General features: G+C 29.1%; 1 protein-coding gene across 1 annotated transcript; it reads right to left on the bottom strand.

The window, feature by feature from the left end:
• Positions 1–1259: 1259 nt before the first annotated feature.
• Positions 1260–3688, bottom strand: LOC136083619 (uncharacterized). The gene has a single exon (XM_065803075.1). It carries the CDS (start codon positions 3548–3550, stop codon positions 1907–1909), a length of 1644 nt encoding a protein of 547 aa, XP_065659147.1. The 5' UTR covers positions 3551–3688; the 3' UTR covers positions 1260–1906.
• Positions 3689–22065: the final 18377 nt, after the last annotated feature.

The following is a 22065-nucleotide window of genomic DNA, read 5'->3' as shown; positions in this document are numbered from 1 at the left end:
GATGTTTGGGTGCTTGTTGAATATGTCCTGACCGAAGCGGTTTACCTTTCTCCTCACAAACTTTGACCTGTAGCCATGGACTTCAAAATGCGATTCGTCGGAGAATACTACTTTTTTCCAGTCGTCTGCTGTCCATTGAGAATACCTACGTGCCCATTGAAGACGTTTTCTATTCATAACTGATGTCAATAACAGTTTCTTTAGAGGTTTTCTGGCAAATCTGCCAACTTCAAGGAACCTTCGTCGGACAGTTGAAGAAGAAATATTTACGCCGGATGTGGACAAATCTCTCTGAAGGTCTGCACTTGTTTTCTTAGGATTCTTTATACTTTCTCTGATGATAACTTTATCATCGCGAGGTGTTGTCTTGCGTTTTCTTCCACATCTTCCTTGTCGCAGTGTTGAAGATTCACCAGTGTCTTTTTTTCTTTTCAAGATGTCACCAACGGTTGACTTGGCCATCTTCATTTTCTTAGAAATCTGTATAATGCTCAAACCAGCATGTTCTTTAAGAGCTATAATGCTTGCACGTTTCTTGGGAGTGATGTCCATTGTGAATACGAGGTGAATAATCCGTCACAACCTCCGTCACAACCTTTCTGCACAAAGCCTGGAGTAGCACTGAAGCCACTGATGCGTTTGCTAGAATGTCTTCCCAGCAGCAAAGAGTTGCCAGACACCACTAGACTACAGTAAAACACTTATTTATCTGAAAAAACAAGAGAATCTTTAGTATCATAGCTTGAAGTTGGGCTTATTGTGAAAATTATTCCAATTTTGCCACTGTCCGAACTAATTTCCACAATACTGCATATACACACACATAGGTATACATGTTAAAAAGTTTTATACTTCGTACCCAGCACCTCTAGTGTGTGTGTATATATATATATATATATATATATATATATATATATATATATATATATATATATATATATATATATATATATATATATATACACACACACTGTGATATATCTAAATGCTCCGAGTAACCTGGAAAACCACCATAATAATCTGAATTAAGTACCTGGCACATATACATTTTGCATATTCAGTATACTGCAAGAATAGAGAGATGATGATACCCAGAATAAAAGTCAAGGTATACAGCTCAGTTTATTCTGCCAATTTGATCTGTTCATTTTCCAGGTACTCGGAATTATAGATATGCCGAATGCCCAACTTGGAAAATGAAATGCATATATATTGTATATATATGTGTGTATTTATATATATATGAACTTAAAAATGCATTAGCAAAATAAACAAACAAATTAAACAAAAAATGCAAATGAATATATACAATTGAATATATCTTAATTGAATATAACTTGTATATTGCAAGAAATAAAAAAACTAAAACTTATGATTCAAACAAAAATTAACAATTTTCTGGAAGAGTGGCTCAACTCATCTTCAAAAAACTCAAAGTTTCACATTTCATAGAGTCAAAAATATTCACACATGCAAGTCACGAGAAAAAAACTTTGATAAAAATCGAAAAAATTTTACTGAAATAGCAAAAAGAAGTTCTTAAAACATAATTGTTCAAAAATCTTTGTCAAATAAATATATATATATTTATAAAAAAAATAAAAAAAAATAGTTGATTTCAAGATAAGATATAAAAATAAATTAAATATAAAAATTGTCTTATATTAATATTAAAAATAAAAATCGATTTGAATAAAGTAATCGCTAAACATTTTTAAAATAACAAATAACAAATAACTATAACAAATACCTCAAAAAAAAAACAATACAAATAACAATAACAAATACTTGAAAAAAAGTATTACTTTCACAATTTCTGTCAAAAAGTAAAAAAAGTTAGAATATTCTTATTCTTATTTAACTTATATGTATTTACAACAACTCAAACATCAAGTAAAAAACTTACTTATTTTTTGTTCTTTAAATGTTTGTCGCTATAAGATTTTGGGATTTCAATATAATCCTGATCCAGAGAATTAGATGACTGTGTTAGGATCTCTGATCCAATCAAATTCAAAGAATGGTTTAATTTAAGTTGTAATTCACTATGGATCTGTTGAGAAAGAAAAGACGCACTTGGATTGTTATAATGAATTTTTGATTTTGTTAAACCATCTAATGACGTTACTTTTGATTTCACTTCCGGATTATTACTATGTAAATGATTATATTCTTGAGTGTTTATCGAATCAATTTGACTTAATGGAGCATTTTTATTAAATGCTGAAGGCTTCTTTACTCTAGGTGCTGGCACAGGACGATTTGAAAGTTCGATAAAACTTGTTTTATTCGGCAAAGAATTTACAGCTGACATATCTTCATATTGTTCTTCTTCTGCAGCTTGTGAGGTTTGGGATGATGAAATTAGTGTAGAGTTAAAATGATCAACTGATGAAGATAAATTTATCGGATGCCCTAATGGCTTTTTTATATTATCATTTAACTCATTTTTATTCAGCGCTGACTTGTTTATTTTATTGACAACTGAAATGTTTACATATTTTTGTTCTTCTATTTCATTTGTGTTCAGAGAACATTTTGTAACTTCTTTATCGCAAACATTGTAAACAGATGAATATTCATCTGATGCTAATGCAGGTTTCAAAGGACTAGATGCTATATGCATTATTTTTGTATTATTTGGTAAACAATTTGAATTACTAAACATAACTTCGTATTGATCTTCCTGAACATTTTGTGTGTTCAGAGATAAACAACCTGATGATAAGCTTTGATGACTCTCACAAGAAGGAGTACTTGTTTGGTGAAACTGAGGTGACTTTTTTGTATTAAATAGTACATCATAACTATTATCGAGAGTATTATTAGGTGTAATTGTGTCGTTGTCATTATCAGATTCAGTTTTATTAAGATGACTGTAAGTAGGATTATCATGTACTTGTTGAATATTTGGAGAGTTCATTGATGCTTTGGTTTTAATACGATCTTTTACATATTTATCAAGAACATCAAATAACTCTACTGAGTTACTACATTCAAATCGAAAAACACCTTCTCCTGTATCTGATTTTCTTCCAACTTCCAAAGTAAAAACAAAACTGTTTGTTTTATAGCGACGTATAGTAGCAAACCTCCATGTAATTTTCGACAAGTCATTTGCTAGCAACATAATAAAAGTCTTTGTAACATGCAGTTCTATAACTCCTTGAAAACTTTTCAGCATTTTGTATGCAGCAGGTGGACTTTCTATTAACTTGACATTGAATACCTTTACCCCAGCAGCTTCTAATAATATGTCCACCCATTGTTTTCTCAGATTTTCTGTATTAGCACTAAATATGTGCACTTGTTCACCGATAGTTAACTCGAAGGCAAAGTGGTTTTTTAACTCAATTTTTAGAACTGAAAATTCAGGATATAGTTTATACACATCACTGACAGTCTGTTTCTTCCAATTATCATCTTTATAATACTCCAATATGAAAATTCCTGTTGAAAAATCACGCTTAAATACAAAATAGTTTTTCTTCCAACTATTTCGAGTACTGTTTTCGCACCTTTCTAGCATTCCTTCTAAAATTACCTCCATTGTTTTATAAATACAAAACACCAATATTTGATAGATAAAAAACCATCAATCTAATTTTTTTTAAATTCCATACTTTATGTAGAAGTAAACCAGAATTATAAACCAACTCTGACAACTGATTTTCAAATGAAAAAAAAATTATAATAACTATTATTAATATTTTTATTATTTATTATTATATAATATTATTATTATTTTATAATATATATATATATATATATATATATATATAATATATATATATATATATATATATATATATATTTAAAATAATAATAAATATGATAGGGGTATAATATTTTTACAAACTCAATGAGCATGTCATAATTCTGATGAGCTTTTGTATATAAGTATCAGTTTCATCAAAAATCAGTTTCATTATCATGTTTTTAGAAAAAAAAAACTCATGCGTAAACCCACAAAAAAGCCAACTCACGAGCTGTTATTCACATAATTCAAATTACCGTAAAGAATCTAGAGATTCTTTATTGGTAATTTGAAGTAAAATATTTTTTGCTTTATCTTATAATAATAACTTATATTCAAATAAGTAATAGAGATTTATATCACGTAAATAAAGCTATACTGATAATATTAACAAGTTTTCAAAATGTTTAAAAAACTATATTGATAAAACTACATTACCTAAAAAAAGTTTGCGTTTGCTTTAATCTGATTCGCTAATAAATTTAATTTGATTTAATTTGATTCGCTAATAAATATTTCAAATACAAAGTTTCTTTAGATTTGCAAAAACTTTTTATATTCTCTAAAACCTTTACTACTCTTTCTGCACAAGATTGGATCTTTGCATTTTTATAGGCGAAAGAATCTCACAAAAAATTTTGTATGAATGCATTGATAGCCTTTATTTGATTTTTAATGGCTTCCTCCAATTCTTTACCATTTTCAGGGTTAAAAACTTGGTTAGAAAACCAGATATTTGTGCATTTTCCAGCAACAACCTTAACTGCCATCTCAAGCTTAACTTCCATCTCATCTGTCTGAAGGAATCGTATATAAGCAAGTTGTAAATAAACTGCCCATTCTAGCTTGGCTTATAATTAGTAATTTTCAAAAAATACCCTTTCTTTTAACTTTTTAAATTTTTAAAAACTAACCTTACTTTTGAATTGAAAAAAAAAATTTTTTTTCATTCCAAAAGTATTTCACTACATTAATGAGATGCATCAAAAACTACATGTCATCTCTCCATTTTAGTTTATTCTCCTTCAAGTTTATACTACTGTTGTCAAAGTTCAATGTTAAATAATCATATTTACTATGTATTGCTTCAACACAATAATATGACAGATCAGGTGAATTTGTATTTTCTCCAAAAATAACTAGCAACTTTTTAACTTTTCTAATGACTGCCATATGGATCGCTGGTTGAGTTGGTGCAGGAAGATCAACAACAGTCACCTGAAGTAGTTGAAAAATCGTGGCAGCTTTTCATGTACTCAGCGTTGCTAGACTAACAAATTTAACATCTATTTTCTGTTTAATTTTTGATTTATAAATATTTATTGAAGGCTTATAATCATTGCCACTGTCACTGACCGATTACTATTTTTGTGTTCCTTTCTGTATTCATTCAGAATTGAAGTTGATGGCATTAATGGAACATTTCCAATTTTAATTTTTTTGAAGGATGTATCTTTTTAGGATCATCAGGCTTCATTGTAGTATATATACGGTATTATGCATATATTATGCGGTAGTGGTGGTAGAGCGCTCGCCTCATAAGTGAGAAGTTATGAGTTCTATGCCCACCATGTCCCTAGTGGTACCACACTCTACTTGATTTTCCTCCCAGCAACCTTGTTTGTCAAGGTTTGTGTTTCAGATTTATAGAGCTGAGAGAGGGTTATTAATAATCAGAAAACTAAAGTAAAGTAGCCTCCTCGACTGTGGCCTTCATGGTCTTGAGGAGGTGAATTAAAATAAAAAAAATATCCTATTTATGGAATGACTTCAATTGCTTTAAATAAAGATTTTTATCTTTAGAATGCAACGTCTATCCTCTTTTGTTATATCTAATAAACCATAAGCATCTGCTTTTTGATTTCAATTTGTATCTTATTAATCAATGTTTCTATATCCTTAGCATTGATCTTTTGTCTAATGGTGGAAAATTCAAATTCATATTATTTTGAAATTTTCTTTATTTCTCCTTTCACATTTTTTAAAGTCAGATGCCAAGCTGGTGTATTGGTTTATTATTTGCCATTTGTTGGCATTTTACTTACTAAAGATACTTACAAACTATTCCTAAAGATACTTATATACCGTTCCTAAAGATTTATGAGATTCATTTTTACGTAATCTTACATTTTTCTCAAAGTAAATAAAATTCTTTTTTCATGCATCTCTTATTTTTTTGGTTGCAGTAGGATATTTGTTTGACATTTAAAATATTGTGTACTAACTGCACTCAGTAGAACAAATGCTCAACAAACCTAATTCATTAGGTGCGTGACATTTTAAAATAGATGTACCTTGAAATGATTGTCATTATTTTCAAAATATAAAAGCTCATTACTAGACAACATGCTCATTTAAAAATAACAAAAATTATTTTTTATTTTATACCCCTAATATATATAAACACATCAGCAAAATAAGCAAACAATTTAACCAAAAGTCCTAATAAATAAATACAATTAAATATATGTCACTTTTACATTACAAAAAATAAAAAAAATAAAACTTATAATTCAAACAAAAATTAACTAACAATTTTCTGGAAGAGTGACTCAACTCATCTTAAACAAAAAAACTCAAAATTTCACATTTTATATTGAGTCAAAAATATTTACATAACAAACATAACATACATACATGTATTATGTATAAAATATTTACATTACATACATACATGTATTATGTATAAAATATTTACATAACATACATACAAGAAGTATTAAAATTAAAGTAGTAAAAAAAAAAAATCTAAAAGAATATGAGATCAAAAATCTTTATATATATATATATATATATATATATATATATATATATATATATATATATATATATATATATATATATATATATATATAGTAAAAAAATAGTAACTCAATTTTAAGATAATATTATAAAAATAAAACTGGTGCAGAGCAAGTAAGCGCAAAATATATTTAAAATAGCAATAAAAAATATTTAATTTTTTTTTTTCACCTTCTGAAAAAAGTAAAAAATCATAAAAAAAAAAACAAAAAAAAAAAATTAAGTAAAATAAATTAAGTTACAATATTAAATGCTTAAAACGTTTTAACATATTTGTTCTAATTTAATTAATATGTATTTACAACTACTTTATATTAATTAAAAACTTACATTTGCTTATTATTTAATTGCTTATCACTTTAAAATTTTGGAATTTCAATAAAATCCAGAAAATTACTGTGTAAGGATCTCCAATCCAATCGAATACGAAGAATGGTTTAATTTAGATGGTAACTCACTATGTATCCGTTGAGAAAGAAAAGATTCACTTAGATTGTCATAATGAACATTCAGTTTTGTTAAACTATCTATTGATGATACTTTTGACTTCGCTTCTAAATTATTGTTAAGTGCTGAAGGCTTTTTCATTCTAGGTGGCGGTACAAGTGGATTTGGAAGTTCATTAAAACTTTTATTTTTCGATAAAGATTTTACAGCTGACATATCTTCATATGGCTCTTCTTCTATAGCTTGTGAGGTTTGGGATAATGAAATCGGGGAAGAGTTAAAATGATCAAATGGTGAATTTATTGGAAGCCGTAATGGCTTTTTTATAATATTGTTTATCTCATTTTTATTCAGTACTGGCTTGTTTATTTTTCTTACAACTGAAATGTTTACATATTTCTGTTCTTCTATTTCATTTGTGTTACGAGAACATTTTGTAACTTCTTTATCGCAAACATTGTGACAAAAGGAACATTCGTCTGATGTTAATTCAGGTTTCAAAGGACTAGATGCTGTATGCATAATTTTTGTATTATTTGCTAAACAATTACAATTACTATTCATAACTTCGTATTGATCATCCTGGGCATCTTGCGTGTTCAGGGATAAATAATCTAATGAGAAACTTATATGATTCTCAGAAAGAGTATGAGCTTGATGAAACTGAGGTTTTTTTGTATTAAGTTGCACACCATAACTATTATTAAGGGCATTATTAGGTGGGAAAGAGCTCTTGATATTATCAGGTTCAGTTTTCTTAAATTGACTGAAGGTAGGATCTATAGCATATATATGTTTGGTATTTAAAGAGTTCATTGATGCTTTGTTTTTAATACGATCTTTTACATATTTATCAAGAACATCAAACAATTCTATTGACCTACTACATTCAAATCGAAAAACACCTTCTCCTGTATCTGCTTTTCTACCAACTTCCAAAGTAAAAACGAAACTGATCGTCTTTTAGCGACGTATAGCACCAAATCTCCATGTAACTTTCGACAAATTATTTGCTAGCAACATAATAAAAGTCTTTGTAACATGCAGTTCTATAACTCCTTGAAAACTTTTCAGCATTTCGTTTGCAGTAGGTGGACTCTCTATTAACTTGACATTGAATACCTTTACCCCATTAGCTTCTAATAATACATCCACCCATTGTTTTCTCAGATTTTCTGTATCAGCACTAAATATGTGGACTTGTTCACCAATAGTTAACTCAAAAGCAAAATAATTTTTCAACGTAATTTTAAAAACTGAAAATTGAGGATATAGTTTATACACACCACTGACAGTTTGTTTCTTCCAATTATTATCTTTATAATACTCCAATATAAAAATTCCTGTTGAAAAATCACGTTTAAATACAAAATAATTTTTCTTCCAACTATTTTGAGTAATGCTTTTTTCAAGCATTCCTGCCAAAATTACCTCCATTGTCTTATGAATACAGAGCACCAATACTTGATGGATAAAAAGTCATCAATATAATTTTTTTTAATTCCATACTTTATGTAGAACAAATAAATCAGAATCAATAACCAATTCTGACTTAATATTTTTTAAGGAAAAAAATTTATAATCATTATTTTTAATATTTGCTAACATTATAATAATTAATAATAAGTAACAGACAGCACTACAGTGTTTTCAAAAGAAAAAAAAAAAAAAACTCTCATTATAAATTATTGAATGCCACCTGTTTATAAATATAAACAGGTGTCATCCAATTGAATTGATATTCAACAGACGCATAGCATAAGGTTTTGATTGCTTTTGATTATGCTAGTAATATTTAAAATACTCGTTTCCATATTTGTTGTTGTGCCTACATTAATATATTTAATATTTTACAGTATTTTTTATTTATTCTTGTTAATGATAACTACTTTAAATATTATTATTATGTTCAATAATACATTAAAATACAACTGTACTTTTTAGTGTTACATTCTAATGCATTTAATTAAGAATTTATTCTTATTTCTTTCTTTATATCTTACATAGATATGTTCTTTAGCCTTTAATAAATTTAAGAGAAAGCTTCAAACAATTTTAATAGACTTTTTTTTATGAAAGCACTGTATATTAGGTTATTTCATACTAAAAAAATTTCAAAAATGATATTTGTGGAGTGATTTTATTATGGGTTGCGATAAGTTAAGCAATATTGAAGACAAACAAATTTTTTTTGCGTGTAAAAATGAACTTTTTACATGCAAAAAATTTTTTTTTAATTGCTTTTTGACATTAGAAAAATGTCAAAAAGCAATAAAATATATGACAAAAAATTACCAAAATTTTTTAATTATCAATTATCAATTTCATCAAAGTCCATTTGTAATTGTAATCTATGAATTATAGGACACTGTTATTTAGTACTTAGTATGTGTTAGTAATGGATTTAATTATGTGACTGTGATATCAAAAAGTTGCAATATTTGTTGAATTTTTCTTGTGGGTTTTTCCTTTACAGTGAATAATAAAATAAAATAAATTGATAAAAAAGATTGATTAGAAACTAAAGTTTCTAATCAATCTTTTCTACACTGAAACATTTTCTAACATAAAGTCTAGATATTTAGGAAAATTCGGAGATGTCATCTACCTGTAAAAGAAATCTTGGTGGTATTGGCAGATTTGGTATTGAAACAACAGTCTCAATTCAACGCTTAGTTTAAGATCCCTGTAGTCATGTTTAAGATCCCTGTAGCTTTGTTTAAGATCCCTGTATTCTCAAAAATTGCAGTCAAATAAAACTTTAACTTCCTGGAATAAAATAGAGGCATTTCTAACTAAAAAGAGACAAAGAAAAAATTGTCAAATTGTTGGAAGGTAAGCTGGACAAATTGTTAGATAAAACAAAATGGAGATGCAACATGTTACTTAATGCAGATGAAAATTCTCTATGTATAAAGGTTAAAAATTGTTCTGCAGGAGCTCACTTTTTATGCATTTGTTCAAAAGATATTATGGTGCCTAGATTATCATACAACCACATGTAATAAAAACTAAACTTTTTTAAAAATTATATCCATTGTTTTCATTTTAGCGCTATTTACTTAAACATCGCAATTTTTTTGTTTTATTTCAGTGTTGCTTAGAAATACCATAAAGCCACTCCACAAGTTTTTTTAATTTAAAACTTTTTAAAAGTATGACATACCCTAGTGTATATATACATTAGGATAACTTGACCAAATTCTTGAAATCACATTATGTCAAATTTTTAAGCATATTTCTTACCAAGAGCAATATTGTTTTTAGGAAGAGTAAAGTAATAACAAATATTTTATTAGAGATTCTGAGACAATACATAACATATGTATGTATGTATGTATGCATGTATGTATGTATGTATGTATGTATGTATGTATGTATGTATGTATGTATGTATGTATGTATGTATGTATGTATGTATGTATGTATGTATGTGTGCATGTATGTATGTGTGTATGTATGTGTGAATGAATGTATGTATGTATGTATGTATGTATGTATGTATGTATGTATGTATGTATGTGTGCATGTGTGCATGTATGTATGTATGTATGTATGTATGTATGTATGTATGTATATTTATTGAAAATAAAACATGATTGTTACTACTATCAGTTTCATGTTATTTGCAATCATCAGGTAAAATATAAGGTTTTTTTCATTAAAAATATTTTTATCCTAAAAAAAATGTTTTTTTGTAAATAAATATTTTTTACTTTTCACGGTTTCTGGTGATTTTATCACGATCCAAGCAGGGCACCCAGCACATCTATATATTCAGGTACCCTGGCACATATATTCAGAATACTCAGGAATATAGAGATGATGATGAGTATCCAGCTCTGATTATTCCATTGGTTTTTCTGGGTACTCAGAATATATAGATGTGCCAGATGCTTGGCTAGGACACAGAAATATGTATATTTTCAAGTTCATGTTTAACGAGTTCTCGCAAACTTGCTACACATGAAACTTTCAAGAAATACAATCAGTCCTTACTTGTCACCCATTCACTGGTGCATTCGCAATGGAGCAATCGTCAAGATCCTTGATGTCCTAACTCCTTGCAACATGCCAACCAATTAGCTTTAACATCAACACCAATTGCTTACCAATTATCTGCACCACTAATATACACAAACAAAACCAAGATTTTTTAGTCGATTTCTTACAGATATTAATATCTACATAGCAGGAGGCTCACAACTGGTCAGGTAATCCTTTGGCTTTACATTAGTGAAGATGGCTTAAAAAGTGATATTTCAAAAAATCTAAAATATCTTTCTTAGTTCATGCAACAAGTATACTTTCATATGTGGTTTAGAATTAAGTTAAGCACTCGTCAATGGGCTCCATCATCTAATCACTTAATAAACTTTTAATATCTATTAAAAGGTCAAATAGTTCAAAATGTTTTGTCATCTATAATCTACATATACTATAAGTACTGAATGTCAAGATTGCATAGGTTGTGATACTATTATATTCATGAACAAAAAATACTCAGATAAAATATAACAAATAAAAATAGAACAAATAAAATTAATGACTGACTATGTATATTACTCAGAAACAAGAAATCGAATTAAAAATTGCTCATGTATATGCAAAACACCTCCCCCAAGGATACTCCTTCTGTCTAGTAATGTGAATATATCCTGGTTTGGTCAATTTGCGGTTCTCACCAATTTACTCATCTTAATGCACACCCTACCTGAAAATCAGCTATTCTTGACATCATCTTAAGTAATGCTTCTAAATGCTATGTATCCAATACCCTTCTCAGTTTTGGTAATTCAGATCAACTTGTTGTAGTTAGTCAACCTCCTCTAAACCACTATAAATCTACTTTCCCAATTTACCAGCAAGGTTGCTTACTTGTCAGGTAGAATTGATGATACTGTTGCACTAATACAATGTAACGATCTTGAAACCTTAGTTGACTCACTGAATGAAATACAAGTTGCTTACAACAACTTTTTATTATTCTATATTCTCTGCTTAAGACATTTGCCAACCTTACAAATAATACAACAAACAATACCGTTTGTTTACCCCAAGCCTTGGATGACACTGTTGATTCAAAGCCTTATAAAAAAGTGCCAATGACTTTTTTCTCTAAACTTCTCTAAAACATTCGTTTTTTTTTTGGTAAACTAATTATTAAAAGAAAACGAATCTATAACAGGAAATTCTCCTCTGGAAAAACAGATTTTTGACTAGCCAATAAAGGATGAATCCCCACCACTATTTCTAAGACATTAGCAAACCAATTAGATGATCATTTAAAGTATTTGGATTGGTAAGAAACAATCTAACCTCTTGTTAAGACCAGATTATCTTTCTCTGCTTTTACTTAAATTTTGCTTTGAAACTGCCCCACAACTCTGTATCCTATTATCCGCCTCATAGAAAACAGTTACCTAACAGACCAATAGAAATCAGCTAACATAACACCAATTCCTAAACTCTAATCTAACCAGCTCTTGTTTAATGACTATCGTCCGATTGCGATTATATCCACATTATGCAAAGTTTTTTAATGCATTATTACCAATTTCATTTTACATCACACCATGCATATATAGGTCTCAAACAAACAGTTCGGTTTCCTTCCAAGACATAGTACAAAGGATGGTATTACTCATATTATAAAGCAGTGGAGTCATGCTAAAGATAATATCGAATTAATTTTTGCTATATTTTTTGATTTTGCAAAAGCATTTGATCTGTCAGTCATGACAAATTACTGCTAAAGTTAATGAATATTCTACCTAGCTGGCTCACCTCCTGGATTGCAGCTTACTTATCTAACCGTTACCAAAAAATTAAAACAAATGATCTCACCACTGACTGGAAATATAATGAAGCCGGTGTACTTCATAGTAGTATTCTTGGTCATATCTGTCCATTCTCTTTATTTCCTACAATAAGGCCTATCTTCCACCTGAAACCATTCTCCAAAAATATGCTGAAAACATCCTGGCTTATACAATCTTCAATAAAATTTAGCAAACCTACCTCGATTCGCTGTTGATGGTGTTGCACTATGGTCTGTGGTCAGCAGAATGAAACTTAATAGCTCTAAATGTAAAATCATTAGAATTATTCCAATCCTAGGTGCTCCGAAATTCAAGTTATACCTTCTCTTGTACTCAACAATACTGAGATTTAAACAATCAACAGCCACATTATACATATACACATAAATACATTAGGTTTATGCTTATTGAGACTTTTGATTGGGATAAACAAAAGTGCACAACAATATAAAATCAGTGCTATATTTTCTCAAACGTCTTAAGCTAATCGGACACATTAGCCTAACCTTCTACAAGTCTACAGATTTTATGCTATTAGCCACTTGATATATAGTGCTCTTGTTCTTATTTGGTGCAGTCCTGCTGCACAATAAGAGATTCAATATTTCTATAAAAACGTCCTCAAAATTATTGGAATTGATGAAACCAATTTGAGTGTCTTCAATATCAGTTTTGCAATTGAAGAGTTACTAGGCAAGATCTGTATTAATATACTTAAAAAGATTGCTGACTTATGCTATCCCATAACGACTAAATTTTCTCACAGGTGGTGAATAAAATTGAAAAAAACTTTCACAAAAATTTCATTATTATATACTATTTCACAGCTCAAACATTCAGCTTTTATAAAACGTATATATTTTTATATAATCATCATGCCACATGCTACTAAGCTGTAGAATAAACTTTTTATATTTTTTCAAAAACCTTTTTTTTTTTTTGATAATATTTTTGTGTTACTAATAAGCATAAAATTGTTTCTTATTTTAAAACTTCTTTTTTGATTGCATAATGAAATAAAATCAAGTTTTATCTTTCAAATGAGTTATTGCAACACTATTTTGCACGTAAGTTATGTCAAATAAATGTTTCAAAATATTTTAAAAGATTTCAAAAGATGGCGTATTTGAAGTACTTTTTTTAGTTAAAATTTCACTTATATAATCAAATATTTTGTGGTCCAAGGTGATCCAGTAATTTTAGACTTCAAGTATTTTGTTCAATATGTTATATATTTATCAATACAAATTTGATTTATTATCCGCAGATGTCAGCATAGTATCTAGTAATGATTTTTACAAATTAAACAATGTATCCAATATTATGGTGGCAAAAATATCATGTCTTTTATTCTAAATTGTTGTTTGATAATTGGGTCGCAGTGAGACTAGATTAGTGTTACAAACTTGTTTTAATATTTATACATCTTAAAATACCTATTTATAATATTTTGTAAATGTGAATACAAGCCTTCGTAGGAGACCCGTGCAGTTTTCCATCTTGTTTGTTCACAAAAAAGTTTTTTTATTTAGACAACTTGATCATGGCGCTTGCCAGTTTTATTATATTAAGCAATACTTTGTGGCAAAAACAAAGAAAGCAAAACTAACAAAATAGAAAATTACAATAAATTTAGGTAAAAAAAAAAAAATGAAAAAAATTTATAATTTAAATAATTTGTGTACTGTTTTTATTTTCGTTTTTTTAGGGTGATTTTTAAATTTAGTATTTCAAAATAATTTTTTTTTGCAATACAGTAGTCTTTCGCTTAATTGCGCAAATTGAAACAGGCACTGCGGTGCGCAATTAACTAGGAGTACGCAAATAAGAAAAAGATAAGAAAAAGTTTAGCAAACTAAATTATAAACTATATAAACTAGGGCTGACCAGAAATTATTACACAACCCAGAACATAGCCTAGTGAAGTTTTTCCCATTATACTATCAACTCTTTATTGAAAAACATTTTTTACAGATTTATTTTAAGTCTTCTAGGGGTTGCTCAAAGCTCTTGAACATTTTAACTAAAATATAACAGAAAATGTATTAAAACGCTATCTTACTTTTGTTCTTACTTGGTCTTACTCAATTAAATTTATTAAAGTAATTATGGAAATTGTTATTTTTTATATAGTAGTAATATGATGCACAACTTGTGCATGTTTGTTTACGTTCTACATATATTTCTGGAAAATAATTCACTATTTTCATAGTTTTTAAGGTCCAAAATGAGGAAAAATGTCGAAATTGTCACTTCAAGTTAGTAAGTTCAAGTTATTAGTTTCAAATGTTTTGTGTTTTTTTGTCAAAACTTGGAAACAGCTTCCGATGTTGTTCCACACCTTGCAATAGCCATGCTCTCTGTTGTTCATCTGTTGTTATTATTGTTGCAAAATCTGAGATTAGTTTGACGCCTCGTTCGGCAGCATCGTTGACAACTTTTACTGTTCGAACAAACTTTTCAGCAACTTGGAAGTCTTCATCTGCTGCCCATTCATTCACTGGTTTAGCAAGCCAATCTCTTCTGATGTTGAGATTCTGGAACAACAGATGTGACTCCGGTCCTAACAGACTCTTCAATATTGTGTTGCGTTTGATTTGTCTGAAGATTGGTTTACCCATTCGAAAGTTTTCAGGCACTGCTATTGTCCACAATTTGTTTGCTATTTCTTGCTTAACATGGTCACTCATTTTAGGATGATGACTAAATAAAGCAAAAGGAACAACTTCAGTGAGGTACCATCGATGGTTGTTTATTTTGGCTACCACAACATCTGCAATTTCTCTGTCTACATTGCGGAAATCCATCATGTCATGAATGAGTTCTAGATCGTTTACGGGAGCATTGGCTCCAATACTGGCTTGCATCCATGCTGAGGTGTAAAAAAGAGCCAAGAATCTGTTTATACGTTCCAGTTTAATCACAGTTTCCTTGTCGTATTTCATTGCTTTTGAAAACATGAACATCTTCCCAGCATATATGTTGCAAGCCATCCAATGAGCCTGATGTATGGCTCCAGGTTTGAGGAAATGGGTACCACAAGGTGGTGTTTCACCCAGAACAATAAGATTATTTTCTGCGCACTCTCGGTAGTCATCCCGAGGAAACACAGATGATTCCTTGCTATTGAGCAGCATTTTTAAATTTTCAATGACTCGTTCTTTAACTTCCAACAACCATGGATTTTCAATTTTCAGCAACTGGATAGGTGATTGCTTATCGAGACCTGACCATGCCTCTTTGAAGGTAGCAAACATTTTGTTTTGTGGTCCTCTGATTTCACCAAACAGTGATTTCCAAACAGCGCTAGCTACAAGTTCAAGGATATGGTGACGACAAGCAAGATAAAATAGCTTTTTATCAACAAGTTCTTCGATAAGTTTAGCAGCACCCTTATGGACCCCACTGTTACTTGCTGTAGTATCAAATACCAAAGCGACAACTGATTCTTTTAATCCCCATGCTTCTAAGAGATCATATGAGGCAACAGCTTGAGTTTGTCCTTTAGAATCTCCTAGTTGTGGCACACCCAATTTTCCCAATGAAAATTCTGGTGAACCTGACAGAAGAATTGCTAGACGTTCAAACTTCAATCACCAAGAGAGTCCTGCAGTAACTTTCCATCCCAGTGCATGGCACCAAATTGAGGTGGTTTTTCCTTTATTTTCTCCATTATGTTTTCTGCAATGTGCTGTCTGTTTGACATTTGCTTTTGACGCATAGTTGAACGGGATACATCGAAGTCGTCTAGATTGTCACCCGCTGCTTTTATTATAGCTGAAACTATCACTGTAGTTTGATTGTCGGACAACTTTAACCGATCGACTGCTGTCGTTAACTCGTCACATTTCATAATTTTTCTGGGAACTTGAAGTGTAACAAATTTTTGAAACTCTATTTTTTCAATAATGTGATCTGGCTCAAAATCCAGATCAATTTCCGTACAACCAACTTGTGCATCATCCTCGGACTCTTCAAAAAATTCATTTCCTTCTAGCTCTGCAGCTGCTCTTTTCTCTAGTCTTTTTGTTTCTTTTTCTTGTCGTTGTTGCTGCTGTTCAATTCTGGTCAGAAACTGTAAAGCCTTTGCTTCAAAAATTTTATCCTGGCCATTCATACTAGATTTTCTTTCATGTTTCTGATCAAGATAAAACGCAATGTCATCATCTTTGTGTTTCTGAGATAGAAGTCTAGATTTTCTTATGTCATCAATTGCATCTGGAGCACCAATGTCGAAAAGCATATCAAGCTCTGAGATGAAGTTTTCTCGTTTGTTACCAGGGTCAGACTTCTATTTTTTTAAAAACTGGTCCATTCATTCCATAATCCAAGAACATCAAACATACAGTTTTGTCTTACTTTGGTTTTGATGCGAGCCATATGCCAAAAATCTGCAACACTGTCTGCAACGATGTAAGAAATTTCTTCATTCTTAACACTGTTACCAACGCTATCAGGATCATGTCTCAGATATAAAACATACTTCATCACCTGTCTGCGTGTAGGTAACTTTGCTCCTGTAATTGATGAACATGGCTGACCAATCAACCAAAAATTTGTACTAGTTCTAGTGGTAGGTTTTGAAGATGACGGAGTTGCGGGAACACTCGAAGGTAATGGCAAAGACGGTATAATTGGGTTTGTCACTTTTAACTCTTTTCAACTCCTAGTCAACATTTTCTATTTTTCTAAACAAAAATGCAAAATTGTATGTACCCAATCATAGCATGCAGGTAAAATAAATAACTATTATAACAAAAACATTATTTCCTATGTGTTTTAGAAAATGACATACAATTTGTTTGATTTGGGTCAAATTTGGGTCAAAATTGTGTAAAATTTTTAAAAAAATACTCACAATAACTTAAATAATCATCAACTTATCAATTGGCATCCATAACTTAATTAATCAATAACTTAAATTGATCAATTTCAACATTTTTCGACAGTTATACTAAAAATAACATAGCGTTTTTGTACATTTTCTGTTAAAATTTACTTAAAATGTTCAAGAGCTTTGAGCAACCCCTAGAAGACTTTAAATAAATCTGTAAAAAATGTTTTTCAATAAAGCATTGATAGTATAATGGGAAAAACTTCACTAGGCTATGTTCTGGGTTGTGTAATAATTTCTGGAGAGCCCTAATATAAACAAATCTTTATTAAGAAATATATTATGCACGATGGAAAAAGTCATGAATTGTAGGCTGATATGCATTCTGCAGCTTTTCTCGTTTAATTTTCATAATTACTGACCAAATGTTTGATGATCGTTGTTCGTAGCTATTCATTAATTTATCGTTGTTGTCTTTAAAAATTGCTTTAGCTTTTTGACATTTTAATTGCTTGCCAATATCGATCAGAGATAAATGTATAAACTCAATACCTAAGAAGTCTGTACCATCGTCTATCTCATTATTATTAGCTTCTTCTTCATCAGAATTGTTATCCATAGCAACTGCATTATCATTATTTTCTTTGAGAGACAAACAATCTTTAACAAACAAGTTTTAAAAAACAACAACAAACAAGGTTTAAAACAAGATTTATCATTTACTTCGATTCGAATTATTTATCTATTTACATTCTGATAAAATCATTATCTCAAAATATTTATGATAAAAACTAGTTTTTACCTTAACACAGGAAAATAATAGTTACGTTTTCTGATCTAATTACACTTTCAACAAAAAACTCAGTAAAAAATTGAAACACAAATATTTTGGGCCTAAACGCACAATTAACTGGGATGCGCAACTAATTAAGTGCGCAATTAAGCGAGAGACTACTGTACATAGACTTGTTACATAGACATTTGTCATTCGCAATCGGACTTGATAACCAGTTACTTAAGTGGAACAGATACAGCTGTAGGAGCCTTAGGAAAGAAGGAGAAAAGATTATATTAGAGTAAGTGTAAGCTAAAAACTATTAAAAAGTGTTGGGCAGATGTCCAGTATAAAAGCACAAAATTCAACCAAAGATTTATTATTAATAATTATTTATGTATATTTCACCAATAACACAGTAGACCAAAAGAAAGGGGGCAGATAGAACTAAGTGCACTGAGCCAAATGTTAAAAAAGTAACAGGTATCCAAAATTACAAAGGACTAAAAGAATGGGATTAAAAAAAGATAATATGAAACAATTAAGACTATATGAAAAATTGAAGCTTAAAAACTATGCACAGCCCTCAGAATTAAGAAAAAGGAGGTTTGCAAATTATTGCTGACCTTAAAGTGTTAGAGGTCAGCAACAGATTGGCAAAAAGAATTTGACAAAGAGGTTACCATAAAACATGGAAACGAGGTCGGCAATTTTCTGCCGACCTCAAATACTTTTAGGTCAGCATTGCCAAATGCCGACCCTAATTTTGAAAGCTGTATGGGTATATGTTTGAGCAACTTACTTAGAAAATACATTGAGACAGTTAAATGGTATAAAAAATCTGAATGTGAAAAGATGTGTATTATTCAAAAACATACAACAGAAAAAAATTTTATATACAAGAAAGAAAGTATAAATGGTTACAAAGCAAATATATGAGCAGCAGGATTTAAAAAAAAAAAAATGAAAAATTGGATAGTGGTGGGGTTCGAACCATGGGCATTCTGCGTAGTAAGTAAACGCCTTATCCAAATAAGCCAAACATGTGTATACTGAAAAACATATACACATGCATTACATAGAGGCATTTGTATAGGGACAATACATACTTACATTAAAATTTACAAACAGATTACATTAAAATGATACAAATATATTTCATAAAAAGATAGCAATTTATATTATACTATTTTGTTGCTAAAAATAACAACTACCCTAAAGAAACGAAATAAGAAACAGAAATAAGAAACATATTTAAATACGAAATAAGAAATAAGAAACATATTTAAATAATTAATTTATTTTTATTTTTTTCTATTTAAATTTATTTTAAATTCCATTTTGTTAGTTTTGCTTACTTTGTTTTTGAAACTTTTTGAGTTTTTTTGCGGTAAGTATTGAAACGCTTAATATAATAAAACTTGCAAACGGCCGTGACTAAGTTGTCTATTTGACACACGTCTCCTGGGAAGGCTTGTGTACATTATTTTAGATAGTGTAATTAAAACATGAAATACATTGATATTTATCCATATATAATACAAGAAAACATGAAGTCAGCTAATCCTAATATTTTGGATGCAGTTGTAAATGACATGAACTTAACTTCAAATAATAATTTGTCTAGTTTTATGAAGCATCTTCGACAAAGGATGCATATATGCAAAAGCTCTAAATTTCATTTGAAAGAAAATAACAAATAATGGCTTCAAAATGAACTAATTCTTCCAACTGCTTCCATTGATGAAGATAACTTTGCTCTTTTCTAACTGTAGTATTTGGTAGACCCCAAGCGAACTTTGATATTTCAAGTAGTAAAACAAAGAAAAGAAAACTGGCACCATTAGTTGCATCTTTTTCACCTTCAAAATTATTAATTCCATCAGATTGTTATTGCTTTGTGTCAAGATGGTAGAGAAAAAGAAGCTGTTTTACAATTGTCAGAATATGAGTTATGGTTTAAAAAATAACTTTAATACAACCCTTTCATATTATTATATACACAAAAAGAATCAACAGTTCTTTTTTTATATGGATTTTCTAGAGTAGTTTCAACAAATATAAAATAGAGTCCTGGAACTGCACAACAACACCTAAAATTAGTAATTAACTGTGTTAATTTAATCTTTTGAATGCATAAAGTAATTTTCAATCAGACTGCCCCATTAATACTAGTATAGTTTACAACTTTAATGTTTTAAGGAACTTAATCTAGTAACTAAACAACAAAATATAATAACTAAGTAACAAAATGAATGGTTCCAGGCATTTCAGGGGTCGCTATCAACTAAATAAAAAATCCATAGTGCCACTACATTTGTAATATAAAAAATACTTAATACGGTAATTATTGTAGTAATCTGATAAATATTTTAGAAGTTATCACTTTTGGTCCAGTTAACACTTATCCCAGCCGGCACTTAGTTCTAGAAAGATATTTTTTGAACATTTAAAAGACATCTTTTTAGGACCGAATACCAGCTGGGATTATGGTTAATAAAATATGTGTAATAAAATATGTGGTTGCTAAGCAATTTAGGTATCCATAGCAACTAAAAACTAAAACTAATGTCACCATTGAAACTGCAATCCTCAAATAGTAAACAGTGCAAAAATAATTCTTAAATTTTTTTATATGACGAGTTATTAGTTTTGTTCAGTAAAAATAAATTCTGACCCACTGTGCAACAGCAAAAACCCAAACAAATTTCCATTTTCTCTGAACACAGCAAAAACCACTACCTATTAACATTTTTTATTACCTTCCACAAAACATTGGGAGCTTCACTGCCTTTTTAATGCATAAAAGATATGTTCTTTTACCTGCATTTTTAGCAAAATTTTGTTTATTGATTACTTGTAGCACTATTCAATTTTAAACAAAGATTTATAAAATAAAATAAATTAAAACAATATATATATATATATATATATATATATGTGTGTATTTATATATATATATATATGTGTGTTTTTATATATATATATATATATATATATATATATATATATATATATATATATATATATATATATATATATATGTGTGTGTGTGTATATATATATATATATATATATATATATATATATATATATATATATATATATATATATATATATATATATATATATATATATATATATATATACATACACATACACATTTTGTAAAAGATAAAAAAAAACATATCAAAAAACATTTTATGTAAATGTAATGGTCAAGCTATCCTAAATGTGAAAATTAAAAAAATCAAAGTAAAAAATTTAAACACTTTTTACATAATACAAAAACTATGAAACAACCATAAAAATTATGTTCAAAATATCTTCTTTATCATTTTTTAACACTGAAGCAGTCTGTGTGTAGATTTACATGTGTAGATTTACATTAAAACAGTCAATATTTTGATAACAGATTTAACGCCGTGTTTTATAGGTTTTTTTTATGTAAAGGTTTAATTTTAAATAAAAAAAGGAAAAAACAGTAAAAAAAAATTGTAAAGAAAATACAATAAACTTTAAACTATCGCTTAAATAAATGTCGGTGCAAACTGTTGAGTTTAAAAACCATAAAAATAAATAAAAAGTATTTTGGAATAAGCATGCACTAGAAACAACAACTATAAAA

This window comes from Hydra vulgaris, chromosome 08 (genome assembly GCF_038396675.1).
Source record: "Hydra vulgaris chromosome 08, alternate assembly HydraT2T_AEP".
NCBI classification, from domain to species: Eukaryota; Metazoa; Cnidaria; class Hydrozoa; order Anthoathecata; family Hydridae; genus Hydra; species Hydra vulgaris.
Note: the sequence above shows the minus strand (reverse complement) of the source record. Positions and strands in the feature narration are given on the sequence as shown.